The sequence below is a fragment of the Apiotrichum porosum genome (assembly GCF_003942205.1).
Source record: "Apiotrichum porosum strain DSM 27194 chromosome Unknown scaffold_18, whole genome shotgun sequence".
In the NCBI taxonomy this organism is placed as follows: Eukaryota; Fungi; Basidiomycota; class Tremellomycetes; order Trichosporonales; family Trichosporonaceae; genus Apiotrichum; species Apiotrichum porosum.
The window spans coordinates 186,265-199,574 of NW_021167125.1; the positions used below are offsets into that span (position 1 = coordinate 186,265).

Here is a 13,310-nt window from a genome sequence, read left to right on the forward strand (position 1 = left end):
AGGAGGACAGGGTGTAGGCATACGCGACATGGGAGATTGAGGTCGGCAGCTGCGGCGAAGAAGGGTAAGTTATGGTTATTGTGTGCCGGCGGACAGCGATCCAAAACAAATGTGTCGTGCATGCCATCTAGTCGTGTATAAAGGACGCCAAGGGAAGTCGTGGTATCCCAGTTTGCGGGGTGCGTGTTGATTAGTGCAGTAGGGGGGAGCGAGCTATGCGTGTCGTGTCAAGGGGATGGGCGGAGCGTGGGGTGTCACCGGCTTATCGGAAAACTGGTGTGGTCAGCCATGACATCCGCAGCAACCTGCAATGCCCAGCTGCAGTAACGGGAGGCCACAGAGGCGATCAAGTAGGTACTCACTCGCATCGACAAGCTTGCGCGCCAGTGTCGAACCGATACCCCAGCCAAAGCCGCTGACGGCCGAGTTTCCCATCTGTCCGGTCAGCTGGCTGGTCCTTGCTGACTGGTCCTTGACGACGTGACGGTGTGTGAACTGCATCTGCAGATCACAAAGAGGACAGCATGAAGGATGTCGTCTTCTCCGTCCACACCCGCCATCCCAGGCCTCCGTGGCCACAAAGACTCACCCGTCCTCCATACTTCTTGAACCGCTTGCGCCATTTGTGCTGCTTGGGCGGCTGTGTTTGCTGCTGCTGCTGTTGCTGCTGGTGCTGCTGCTGTTGAGGCTGAGGTTGCTGCTGAGGAGCCTGGTACTGCTGAGGAGCCTGGTACTGTTGAGGAGGAGGTTGGTACTGCTGGGGTGCCTGGTACTGCTGCACAGGTGCTTGGAACTGTTGAGGAGCAGGCGGTTGGTACCCTTGGTTGCTCTGGAACGGGTGTTGTGCCGGCGGCTGGTAACCAGGATAGTCCTGGTACGTCGGCTGAAACCCTTGTTGGGGGTACTGCTGCTGCTGCATTTGTCCCGGTGGGGGCTGATAGTAAGCCTTGTCGCCCATTGGTGATGTGGATTGGTAGATGAGAGAGTCGGGAGGCGATGAGAACGAGGTGGATTGTCAAACGTGTAACTTTGTTTGCGTCGGGCGCCGATCATTCGGATCAAAAATCCAGAGTCAGGAGTCAGAGGTTTCATCTTGGACTAAATGGGGATAAGCGGCGGATTAGGAACCTGATTAACCTATGGCTAATAAGTGTGGCAACATTTTGTATTTAGCGTCATGTCAAGTTGCTCCATACCATCAAAGAAAATGGGAGGCTCACAACAAATTGACATTAGTTTCAAACATGTCTGTACTGCGTGCACAAAGGTGCCAGGTCGCCAGGTGCTGATCCTAGTACCCCATATAAATGGATTCATCGAGATTCGACGCGCTACGGCCCATGTGTGTCGATCTCTCCCTCGAACTTCATTCTCTCTCATAACATGACATTCTTCAAATGTGACGCAAACGATTACTGTGAGGGACGACGCTCATACCCACATTTTGTATTTGCCATCTTGTCTGCTTGAGCAAAGCATATGTCTGATTCAGAACGCATATTAGGAACAGTGATGTCGCTCGTGCTGCTTCCCGGTAGTCGTGTCAAGGATAAGGGCTCTACGGTATAAGGCAGACGCGGCAGTTACGGAGCTGGAGATTCCACGACGGCCGACGGGGCGCAACAGTCGTGTCAACGCTTGTCATGTCTGGTTTCCATGTCTCTTTCCCACACTTCGTCACCCCCGATATGGCTGAACGCAAAAAGATACTCATCCCTAACCCCCGTGGATGGGGGGCACCCTCACAGCCGTCTGCGTCAACAGCGATGATTGTTACTGCAAGCAGGCCCGGCGTACTGTTCGGGGCGGAACCGACCTCTCGCAGGAACAAACCGGAAGACGCGTGGATCTGGCAGCCCACAACCCCTTCCCAGGCCACATATTGAACGAACCAGGGGCGATTGACGAGGTGCTTTCAGTGGGTGTACAGCTACATACGTCTGAGCAGGCAGAGCTAATGAAATCACAGTTCATGAGCACATGCCGACCATCCTGGATCAAACGGCTGCTTGCGACGGCCAGGGCCGGTAACTGCAAGGTCTTCTAGTGGGTCTAAATCTGTTACTCTGCTGACATTAGCCTTGACAGCAACCAGCGTCTCATTTGCCCCCTCCACTTGGGCGGTCTGTCACGCCTCGTGCGCCTGCGCGTCAAGCTTAACGATGCTGCGTACGCAGTCATTTTCGTACTGCTGTTCAAAGCCAAGTGCTGGAGCCCACATACGGGACCGTTGTTCGATGTGTTCGTACAACTCGTGGTGTGGCACCATTGTTGACATCAACAGCATGAATTCGGACATCGAGGACGTCTCCCCATACAGGGACGTGCTCTGGCTGTATCAGCGTAGCGACGATGACAGTGGCCTTCTCAAAGGCGGCTGTTACGTTCTGTCGCCGGACGATGTTCCTGCGGCGACAAAGAACGCCATTCGCAAGAACGGCTACACATCATCGCGCACAGATACACTTGTGAGCACGACTGTAGGAATTTGACGGCAGGGACGATACACTGACACACATCCAGCTCCGCCTGTATGGAGGAATGACAACCTGGCTGGGAAGGCGAGAGGAACAATGGCTCGAGGGCAAGACAACGAACCATCACCGCGGTTCGTGGTAAGTAATGAGGTCTCGCGCCTGCTCCCACGCTAATAGACGCAGACAGCATACCTTCCAACGAATGGAACTGGGTGCCGGTGTTCGTGACAGAGGGTGACGACCCAGCGTACGCATTCGGGGCGACCGAGAACCACTTCCTGGAAGTTGCGATCAACTCCATTTTTGAATGCACAAACAGGAAAAAGGGCAGCCTCAATTTTCCTGTTGACGGATACATTATCGAGCGCATTGTCCACTCCAAAATCGCTTTGACGTGGATTGGGGCATGGGAGTCACTGCTCGAAATGGACCCCGAGGCACACTGGCCTCCCCGGGCAGACATCGCGGGCTACATTCTGCTCCTCAAACCGCTGTACCCCGACCGCATTCCAACATCGAGCGTCGAGGTATTCGAGCGCCTCCTGACAGGTCGGGCGACCGCCGAATTGCGCCAGTTGCTCAATGTCCCACACCTCTACAAGGCTGTCGCCAACAGAACCCACGCGTTCACTTGGGTATGTTCTGGGTCACGTGAATTGGGCACTGATGTTGCACAACGGCGCGACTTCAACTTCAGCCGTTAGCGACGTCGCCGCTGCGAGAACAATGCCCCCGTGCGCGCTGTTCTTGCTATCGATAGAGGTTTAAACATCTCCGTGATGGATGTAGAATTGGATTCACGGCGACCAGCGGGCCGGCCAAGGGAAAGTTCTTGAGAGCAACATCACCGGCTGGTCGGCGAAAAAAAGGGACATTGAACCGAATGACATGCTGTCATCGCATGAACATTCAGGTAGGGTTCATACCTGCCAAGACACCGAGGACAGGATGTGTCTATGAAGGAGATCAGGAGCTTGCGTAGACGATTCGTGAGGGCGAGCAGGCGGGGCCCGCATTTTTGGTGGTAGTGATTCAAGACGCCAGATTGAGCCGGAACATCGTTCCCATATCAAATCCTCACTTACGCATACACCCTCCTAACACTCCGTATCGTATCGAGTGAATTGTCTGTTCAGTCGTGTAAAGACCGCGACGGCAGCGACTGTTTACAGTTCACGCGATAGGTCAGTGACTACCTCGAACCCGGCTGTGGGCTACTCTTCCGGCGCCACCAGGAGCTACACGGGGCCCGCTTTTCGTTCCGCGTTTTCACGGAACGCGACATACATGACTCGAATGAGTACCGTACATGCCCGCTACTGACGCGAGGTACAGTACGGTGAGGTGCTTGCAGGTAACAAACGAGAAACATGATGGGGAGATATCTGAAAAGAGTTGAAAAAACAAGAGTTGAAACAACAAACAACATCGTAGCGATATCGGTTCATCTGACACGAGGTACAGCGCTCAGACCAAGTGGCGCGTCTCCAGGTCCAGTACTAGCCATCACGGCCGGCGCCGTGGCTGAATCTCTGGCCGCTAGGCTCGTGATCTCCGTGCAGAGGTGCCGCACCACCTGGGCTGCGTTGCTAAAGAACGCTCTGCAACCCGGCATGTCAATATCCGCACACCCTCTATGCAAACTGCGCACATGTATGGCGTTTTTAAAGATTAGCCGATTCATGAACATGTTGGCCTCGACCCCAGGGAATCCTGTAAACTAGTGAGAAGACAAAAAGCGGTTGAAATGATAGCACCTGAAGGTGAATCGTGCAGCAGCGATGCGGCACGAGCAGCGATCTTGGATCGAGGAGACTCATGAACCAAAACGTTGTGCCGAGCGTATTCTGCAGCAAGTTTTGCGGATCATTCTCGGTGCTACAGATAGCCTGTTGGTCGACATAACGTTCGTCTTCCGCGTCTGCCAAGCCCCCACAACAGCGTCAATGGGGCCACATGGTAGCCAAATACTGCATCCAGACGAAGCAGGTGACCAAGAGGGGCGGAGGAAGCACCATGCAGGATAGGACAATCGTTGCTCCGGCCCGGCGAATTCCGGACGCGCCGCGCGGGCCGGTTGCCACCACCACCACCACCACGCCGCCGTCCGCGCACTGCGGGGGCGGCGGGAGCATGCATGTTTGAAGTGGACCCGTGCGGCGTTGTTGTATGGCTTTTCAATGAAATGTCGGGTGTCGTATTTGCCGCGTTAGGGAATGTAATCAAAAGGGTCCACGGGCTATTGCTCCACACCCAACTTTTTTTTGTGCCAGACAAATGCGCCGTTCGCGGCTGCTGCGCTGGCCAACGAGTGACCTCGGTCTGGACACCGGGCCGCCAGTTTCCGACCCTGGAAACGGAGGGGCTGCACCCAGCACATGATCCACATATCCACATCTCGTGCGGTGCCGGTTCGGCGGGAGGCGAGGTTTAATCCTCCGCCACACCCACCGGAAGGCCGGAAGGGTAACTGGCCCACGACGCGAGCACATTGACCCGTATCGACACTGCCGCCATTCCTATAACCGCCACTCCGCCGAGAACACTCCTGCCGTCCAATAATCCTACCCCACGGGAGGCTTCGCACTGCACGGAGGCTGAGCGGGCCGGGGTACCCGGGGTGTTGGGGAATGTCCGGGGTCACACACGGGGTTGAGCTCGGGGCCACTGTGGAAACTGACCTAGGGCCCCAGGGGGGAACGTTCAGCGGCGCCGCCGGACCGCTGACGACCGCCGCAAGCTTGACGGACGGCTCCTCTGGTGGCGCGCGTCAAGACCATGGTTGGCGGTGTTTCCCTCTCTCCACAGGTTCAGGACAGCACGTCAGGACACAAAGGCTCGGCGGCACAAAGTAGATATAACATCTGAGCACTTTGGTTCTTGTTTTCTGCAATCTTCACCCCCCGCTTTCTCACAACTCTACCTACCCAGTCCGACACGGATCTGCAAGCATGAACAAGCAGCGCGCTAGGGTGTGGACCTGTGCCATGGTGGCCGCCATGGTCATGGTGAGTACGACCAGGAATTGGTTACATGGCAAACAGCTAACACGTTCCAGGCGCTCAACGGCTACGATTCGTCGACCTTCAACTCGTAAGTATAGGCAGCGTTGTGGTATTCCAGCCACCCATGGTGCTTCAGCTGTGTTGCAGCAGGCCATCTACATGGTGTCCATGGGCTATTTGCTCCCGGAGCATTGATCAACATGTTGGAATTCGACGATGTTGGAATGCGGCCAGCGCACGATCCCCGGTTGTCCCTCCGGCTAACCTTTTTCCAGCGTCCAGGGCTTCAAGACCTTTGTGGACGAATTCAAGGCGTCTCCCGAGGCGACCAAGATTGAGGCAAACATGCTTGGTGCCGTCTCCACTGGTGAGTAGTTTCCCCGGTAGTTTTCCAGTTTCCCCGATGGAAAACCCCCGATGCAAACGCAAACACCTGCTGACGCTTTCAACAGCCTACACCTGTGGTGGTATCGTCTCGGGCATGCTCATCACGCCTACCTTGTCCAAGAGGTTTGGTCGCAAGCCGTGCATGCAGCTCGGTTGTCTTATCGTTATCGCCTTTACTTTCCTCCAGGTTTTCGCCAAGAATATGCCTTCTTTTATCGCTGGTCGTCTTCTCATGGGCATTGGCCAAGGAATTGCACTTCCCAACGGCCCCACTTACATCAGCGAGATCGCACCCGCTGCCGTTAGAGGCAAAATTTTGAGTTTCTGGCAGGTCTGGTACACCATTGGCGCGTTCATCGTATACTGGACGGCCTACGGGTGTAAGACGACCAAGATCGACATGGGTTTGTGGCAGTGGCGCACCCCTATTCTGCTCCAGGTTTTCCTCCCCGCCTGTGTCGTCGGTGGCCTCTTCTTCTGCCCTGAATCGCCTCGTTGGCTCGTTGAGAAGGGCCGCATTGACGAGGCCCGCCACTGTCTCGAGTTGACCCGCGATCCCGACGAGGTCGAGATTGAGCTCGAGTCGATCATCGCTGCCGTCGACTACGAGAGGGCTGAGATCGACTTCAACCAGTCGTGGTACGCTCCTTACATTACTCTCTTCAAGGACCCCTCGCTCCGTCGCCGCATGTTCGTCGCTCTCTACATCAACGCCGGTCAGCAGCTTTCGGGTAACACCACCCTCTCGTCCTACACCACCCTCATTTACCAGAAGGTCTTCAACAACTCGGACACTTCGTTCCTCATCAACGCTCTCAGCGCGTCCTTTGCCATTCCCTTCACCCTCAACGCTACTTGGCTCGTCGACCGCATTGGCCGCAAGCCCATCCTGCTCATCGGAGGCACAGGCCAGGCACTCTCGCTTCTCATCATTGCCATCATCGGTATCGCCACACCCACCCTCGATGACAATGGCACTCGTCCTTACGCCGTTGGTATCGCCATTGCGCTCATGATGTTTGTCTTCATCCTCTTCTACAAGCCCTCGTGGGGAGCCACTGTTTGGATTTACACTGCCGACATCTTCTCGACGTCCGTTCGTGTGCACGCCATCGGTATCAACTCGCAGGTCCAGAACGTCGTGTCGACCATCCTCAACCAGTTCTTCCCCACCTTCATGAACAACTGTGGTTTCTACACCTTCTTCTTCTTCTTCGGCACCAACGCTGTCCTCACCATCGGTGTCTGGTTCATCCTGCCAGAGACCAAGGGTGTTGCCCTCGAGGACATTGACGAGCTCTTCGGCGGTGTCTCCCACCGCAAGGGTGGTGAGGAGCTCCACGACCGTGAGATCGGCAAGCCCCACAGCGAGCACCACGAGGACAGGAAGGAAGCCATCTAAGAAGTAGAAGTACAGTACAGAAAGAAGTGGGGGGTTTTGTGACAGTAGTATCGGGAGTCATTTGCGGATTTTTAGTGGCACTCTCAAGTAATGGGATGTATTGGTTTTGCCATCTCACAGGCTTGCCTTTTTCTTTTTTTTTTCCAGACGGTGCCCCGTAGTCTTTCCACAAGACTCTTCCCAGCTGTGGCCTGTGGCTTCATGGGGGGCACATGCAGCAGGACAAACGATACCTTCGTGCCGAACCGAATTTACCAGCCTTTTTGCGCATTTTTGAAACACGCGGGACCAATCCATCCAAAACACATTAGACTTCACTGATTAATACTATTTTGTAATGGAACTCAGGGGGTGGCTCGTACATATACTCCAAACTGGCACATACAGTCTCCGATCTACGTCTGCGACTTTGAAATGCACACGTTCGTCCTTGATCCTCTAATGCCCATGGCATTGCGCGTAAACCTGGCTAACATCATACACTTTTACTAACTTATATAACACCATGTCATGTGGCTTTGCCTTATGGCTCCTCTCCTCCCTCCCTAAGCAATTGTGTGCTGCTGGTCGGTGCTGCGACGAACCTCCGGCAGGTTCTCGACGTGCTCCCGGTCGTGCTTCTCGACGAGGGCAGTGGTGGTGGTCTCACCGGCACCAGACTGGAACGCAACCTTGGCCTGCTCGAAGTGGGATCCGTCGGCGTCGGGGCCAAGAATGGTCCAGACAAGCATCCAGGCAATAACGCAGCCGATCAGAATACCCATGATGGCGGCATAGTCGGGGATGGCAGCACCGGTCTTGTCGGTGATACCCTTGAGCTTGAGCGTCTTGCCGGCAGTAGCCTCGATCTGGGCAGAACCGGCAGAAGCCATGTTACCGAGCTGGTACGCGAGACCGCCGAACGAGGCACGGAAGGCAGGAGGCGAAATCTCGGCGAGGTAGATGGGAACAATACCCCAGCATCCCTGTGCAGATGTTAGTCGATGACCTGCATGTGGGAAGATGTGTTTACTCACCTGAACGCCGCTCTGCAGCCAGAATCCGCCCGCAGCGAGGCCAGCAAACGACTTGGGGAGGATCCAAAGAGGGATCCAGCAGGCGGTCCTAAAGGGGGTGTCAGAATGTGTTTCGGATGGGAAAGGTGGAGGTGGATCGAGTATCCGAAAATATAACTCGAATTAAAACAAAGAAACAACACTCACCAAACGAGACCCATGAGGATGGCAGCACGACGTCCCATGTACTGGCTGATGTAGCCGCCGAATGTACCGCCGACAATAGCACCGACGTTGGAGATGATGGTGACCTTGGAAGCCTGCTTGGCCGTGAGGAACTTGGTAGTCTGGAGGTAGGTGGGGTAGAGGTCCTGCGAGCCGTGCGAGAAGAAGTTGAAACCAGTCATGATCATGATAGCCCAGATGCAGCGCATCCAGTTGGTCTTGAGCATCTGCTTGATCTCGTGGCCAAACGCCTTGGTGGCCGCCTTGCCGCTCACACCGCTAGCCTTGGCCTCCTCGCGAGCAAGGATGAACTGCTGCGACTCGGGGAGGAGGGCACGGACAATTGCGGCCGCAAGCGAGAAGCCGGCACCGATGAAGTAGAGCGAGCGCCAGGTGTAGGGCGAGTACTGGACGACGGTGAGGTTGATGACGGCCGCAAGGAGGTATCCGACGGCGTAACCCTGCTGCAGAACGCCCGACAGGAAGCCACGCATGTGGACGGGGGCGTTTTCAAGACCGGTGGCGGCGGCTTGTCCCCAAATTCCGCCCATGACGATACCGAACATGGCACGGATACCGAGGAACTGCGCGTAGGTGTTGGCGAAACCCGAGCCGAGCTCAAAGACACAGATGAGGAGGGTGTTGATGACCAGAGTCCACTTGCGACCGTAGCGGTCGGCAAGGAGACCAAAGATAACTGCGCCAAGCGAACGGAAGAGGAGGGTGAGGGTGATGGCCAGGGTAATGTCCGCCGTGTCCTTGCCGAACTGGGCGGCGAGCTCCTTGGTCGTGAGCGACACGGCAAAGTAGTCGTAACTGGGCAATGTCAGTAGTGTTATGGAAGCAGCACAATGTGCTTAGTAAGACTCACCCGTCACAGGTCCAGCAGAACCAACCCGAAAAGAACATGGCCCAGCCCATGGGGCTCATGCCACGGAGGAGCTTGATGGGGTTCTTAGTGAGGGGACCACCAGTGGTGGGGTCGATGCCCTTGTCGAACGAGAAGGTGGGGAAGAGGGAGGCGGCGATGCTCTTGTGGCCACGGCTAGGGTGCCATGTCTTGAGCTGGGCAGCAATTGAAGTGCCGGCCCTGTCACCGTCGGTCTCAACCTCCGAGAGGTGGGTGGCCTTCTCCTCTGTAGACTCCGCGTATGGTGCTGCGGTGCTCATGGTTGTATGTCGATGCAGTGGCGTGTGAGTGTCGGTCCTAACAACAGCTCCACCTCGCCTCTTTATACTCGTTTGGAGCGCATCGCACTTGCCCGACTCGGACTATAGTCGCTGAGAAAATGCTCCACTATTCCCAACCGTCGTTCGGCCAGTTGCCAGTGCGGAGTCACCTTGTCCCGCCGCTCATTCGTGCTCTGTTCCCAGCGTACGATCTGGATCCTGGACCTTGTTTTCCTGCACTGCGCGGGGTGCCCCCTGGGCATGTTGCGGCAATCAACGGGGCTACAGCCACTTGCCGCTCCCTGTTGTGGTTGACTCGTGAGTCCGAGGGTCCCCGTGGAGGTCTTGGAAAGACGAGACTGACATTGGCAAACGGACCTTTGATTCGTTCCGCGTAAGCGACGATGTGGGTTTTTTTTTCGAACCATGACGACTTCCCTATCCAAGCTGCACAGGGGCAAAGTGTGCGATGGGGGACCATGGGCTCCACGCTGCTGTTTGGGCCGCGGGCACGATGGCAAGACGGACGGACTAAAACTGGTTGGACATAACGTTAGCTTGCCCGACAGGCACGTCCGCATGGGTGGTAGTTCGCACCAAAAGTTGCCGTTGAACGAATGAAAAGCGCTGGTAGTTGCCGTGGTGTCGCTTGGCAGTTCCCAAATTGGCAGCCTCAGGCGTCCATTGTCAGGGGGTACGCACTTTGTGGCGTGGCCCTGCGGTGGCAGGGCGGACAGAGATAACTGCAGCCAGCGGTAGAACGGCACAACGTATCACATGGGCCACATGGTCCCAGGTGCCTTGTTTGCCCAGTGGAACGCTGTCAGGAAACGGCAGGCGACATCCGAATGATGGTCACGACCAGCTGCCCATTCGCCTTGTCCGCAGGCGGGCGAATTGGAATTGTCCATACAGTCATGCTCTCTGCACGAAGAAACATGGCAGCGCATATATTCGTGGAGGGATTACACCTAGAGTATCTCCCAGTCAAGCAGAGTGAGAGCAGGAGCTGGGGGGAAGCGCTGGTGCGTGAGCGTCCATCAACGAAGTGGCATTGGATTTCCGTGCGCGGCATATCCGGCATTCGGCCCTCCCGCCGGTGGATGCACTACTGAAGGTGGGTTTTGGGGGGCGGCCATTCTCACTCGGACTATGTCGGACAGCGACCCAAGCGACCTAAGCGTCTGCCGACATCACCGAACGGTTAGCAGCGGCAAAAGAGGGAGATCTTGCCATCTGTGCGGGGGCTTCCGGGGTTGCGGGGCATAGGCAAGGAAAAACATAAGAGTTCTGGAGATCTTGCGAAGAAATCGAAATAAACAGCTAAACAGCCCGACCCAAAATCGAAAAGAACTCCGTGAACCTGGAGTGTCTCTTTGGTTCATTTGCAACCCGGCCCGCCCACCACAGAGATAAGCTCTCAGTCGATCAGTTACCCCACGACAAAACACGTCCCCCGGACGCGTCCGAAGTGGCATTCGTGTGTCTTGAGAGGGTGCCATCATTGCTGTGGCTGAAGGACCATCGTGGAGCCCGGAGGTCTCCCACATCCAATTGTCACCTACCCCACATCTTTGAAAAGAGTCCCTCCCTCTCATCACTCCAAGCGAAGTCGGGCACGTTCAACATTTCCCTGCGCAGTCGGTGACAACCTCGGATTTACCGTGCTCATATGCCGCTCCTTGGCTATTGGCTACCGTGGCAGCTGCATTGCTGCGTTGCTCTGACACATACTTGAGGTGGCGGAGGAGTGTGTCGGGCTGCTTGCTAGCTTACAGTCAGGCGTTAGTAAGTGCAGGGCCCGTCTGGGGAGACGTGGGCACGGCAACTTGTTGCGGGCAGAAATAACAATGAGGGTCGTCTTCGCGTGAGTTGACGAGGATTGCTTCATCAGCAGGTTACCCCCCTACACTGCCCGCTCACCACTCGTTTTCGGCTTCATTTCAAGCGGACAGGCGCGCGATCACTGATCACTGAGCGAGGTCGTCAAGACACAGGGGTCCTTGCATAGAGTCTGACCAACAACGGGGGTGGTGTGGCGGCGTCTGGGTTCGACGGGTCCCTTCGAGGACATTTGTTGCCTTCGGCCTGCTCACAGCCAGCATCTTAGACGCACAGCCACTTGGGGCGTGACCGTGCCGGTCCGCCGATCTGGCTTCGCTTGGTCATGCTTGCGCTACAGGGTGCCGCTGGAAATGAGGAAAGACTTCCAACGCTGTGTCAGTTTATCATAAGTGTACCGAGCCCTGATGCCAGCAACGTCGAGTCTTGAGCGGTTTGAACCGCGGCTGGCAGGAATGGAAAGTGTAAAGGCAGCGGTATTCTAAACTACAGTTCACGGGGGTGGATACAGGGACAATGCGGAAAATGAAGAGAAAACAAAAGACGTGGCGGGGGAGGTTGCGGCTGTTAGTCTGCTCAACGAAAGCGGGTCGGCGTGCACAGCTCGGCCAGCGATGGCACAGGGCCGGGTGGGATGACATCGTCCCCGGGACAGTGAACAGTCCAGCCGGCCACGTTCTGCGGGAGCGTCGAGAGGCGGTGTCCGGGCGGCAAGGAGGGCAGCCCCGTCAGCGTCGCCGTGGCAGCCCACATGGTATCGAGCGAGCCGTGCTGCGCCTTCCAAGCTTGCAGCTCAGCATTCACGCCGCCCTCGTCGGTGTCCTCGCCCACCGACGTGGACCAGACGACAAGGCCGTGCCGCTCAATGTCGGTGGGACGGGGGAGGAATTCGCCAAACGTGGCAAGACGCAGTGGGATCACTTGCTCGTCGGGTGGCGGCGCATCCCTGGCGTTGTAGTGGACAGTGAAGAGGGCCTGGAGTGCGCTTAGGCATACGTCGTCCGCGGCCCCGCGGTCGAGCGCAATGTCGTCGCCAAAGTCGCACATCGCGAGGTCATACGTGTGACGGATGTCGGCCTCGCGGGCGGCGCGCCAAGCGGTGTACGTGGGGAGGGGCGCGCCGGCGCACGCTTCCGTGGCTTTGTCGCTTCTGCAGATAGTGTCAACCTATGTGGCACACGGGGAGGAAAACGAGAGAGAGGGAGCCTACTTTTGGATGACCACGTCACATATGGCCAGATAGACACACATGGCCTTGTCCTTGACTGAGTCCCAGCGGCCGGCGTGATGGGTGTAGACGTCGTGGATGGTGACGGATGCGTTTCTCGCCGCCCACGAGACTTGTGAGCATGGGCTCGAGTGCGCTGCAAATGAAGGGATGCCGAACGACGTTTGGGACCAGTCGTTTCGGATCCAGGTGGGAGCGGTACGCTGTGGCGGACTGGCCGGGGAGGTAGGCAGCGGCGATGGCCTGACGGGAGCTCGGCGGTTGAATCCGGAAGGGGTCTTGGCCGCCCTGGGCATTGCTGGCGACGTCGCTACGTCGATACGTCGGGCTGCTGACCGGCGTGATGGATGGAGAGGACGAGGGGAAGAGTGGATGTGGGTGGATGCGGTTGTGGTCGAGGTGAGTCATCTTCTCTTACGTAATGTGTATTCGAACAACAACAACAACAACATTGAGGTCGCATGATCGTACAGCCTGCACGGCCACCAGCTTCCCGGTGTGTCATTCCTTCTTCCTTCCCGTTGCCACCTCACAATTTACTCGCCGTACCGCTGAATATGAACTGCTCTGGCCTTTTGT

The 13,310-nt window shown here is 56.6% G+C and overlaps 5 protein-coding genes across 5 annotated transcripts; 2 read left to right on the forward strand and 3 right to left on the reverse strand.

The window, feature by feature from the left end:
* Nucleotides 1-262: 262 nt before the first annotated feature.
* EHS24_003729 (uncharacterized protein) lies at nt 263-958 on the reverse strand (the record flags this gene model as incomplete). Its single annotated transcript, XM_028619378.1, has 3 exons — nt 263-273; nt 363-501; nt 590-958. 3 exons carry the CDS (start codon nt 956-958, stop codon nt 263-265), a joined length of 519 nt encoding a protein of 172 aa, XP_028472247.1.
* A 1,014-nt stretch (nt 959-1,972) lies between these two features.
* Nucleotides 1,973-3,980, forward strand: EHS24_003730 (uncharacterized protein; the record flags this gene model as incomplete). The annotated part of the gene is made up of 6 exons (XM_028619379.1): nt 1,973-2,046; nt 2,089-2,169; nt 2,285-2,468; nt 2,524-2,615; nt 2,665-3,112; nt 3,942-3,980. 6 exons carry the CDS (start codon nt 1,973-1,975, stop codon nt 3,978-3,980), a joined length of 918 nt encoding a protein of 305 aa, XP_028472248.1.
* A 1,448-nt stretch (nt 3,981-5,428) lies between these two features.
* EHS24_003731 (uncharacterized protein) lies at nt 5,429-7,271 on the forward strand (the record flags this gene model as incomplete). Its single annotated transcript, XM_028619380.1, has 4 exons — nt 5,429-5,485; nt 5,536-5,570; nt 5,758-5,849; nt 5,935-7,271. 4 exons carry the CDS (start codon nt 5,429-5,431, stop codon nt 7,269-7,271), a joined length of 1,521 nt encoding a protein of 506 aa, XP_028472249.1.
* Nucleotides 7,272-7,816: 545 nt separating this feature from the next.
* On the reverse strand, nt 7,817-9,661 carry EHS24_003732 (uncharacterized protein; the record flags this gene model as incomplete). Its single annotated transcript, XM_028619381.1, has 4 exons — nt 7,817-8,236; nt 8,288-8,375; nt 8,474-9,307; nt 9,363-9,661. The coding sequence occupies 4 exons, from the start codon at nt 9,659-9,661 to the stop codon at nt 7,817-7,819; spliced, it is 1,641 nt and encodes a 546-aa protein (XP_028472250.1).
* Nucleotides 9,662-12,079: 2,418 nt separating this feature from the next.
* Nucleotides 12,080-13,027, reverse strand: EHS24_003733 (uncharacterized protein; the record flags this gene model as incomplete). Its single annotated transcript, XM_028619382.1, has 2 exons — nt 12,080-12,653; nt 12,714-13,027. The coding sequence occupies 2 exons, from the start codon at nt 13,025-13,027 to the stop codon at nt 12,080-12,082; spliced, it is 888 nt and encodes a 295-aa protein (XP_028472251.1).
* Between the last annotated feature and the right edge of the window lie 283 nt (nt 13,028-13,310).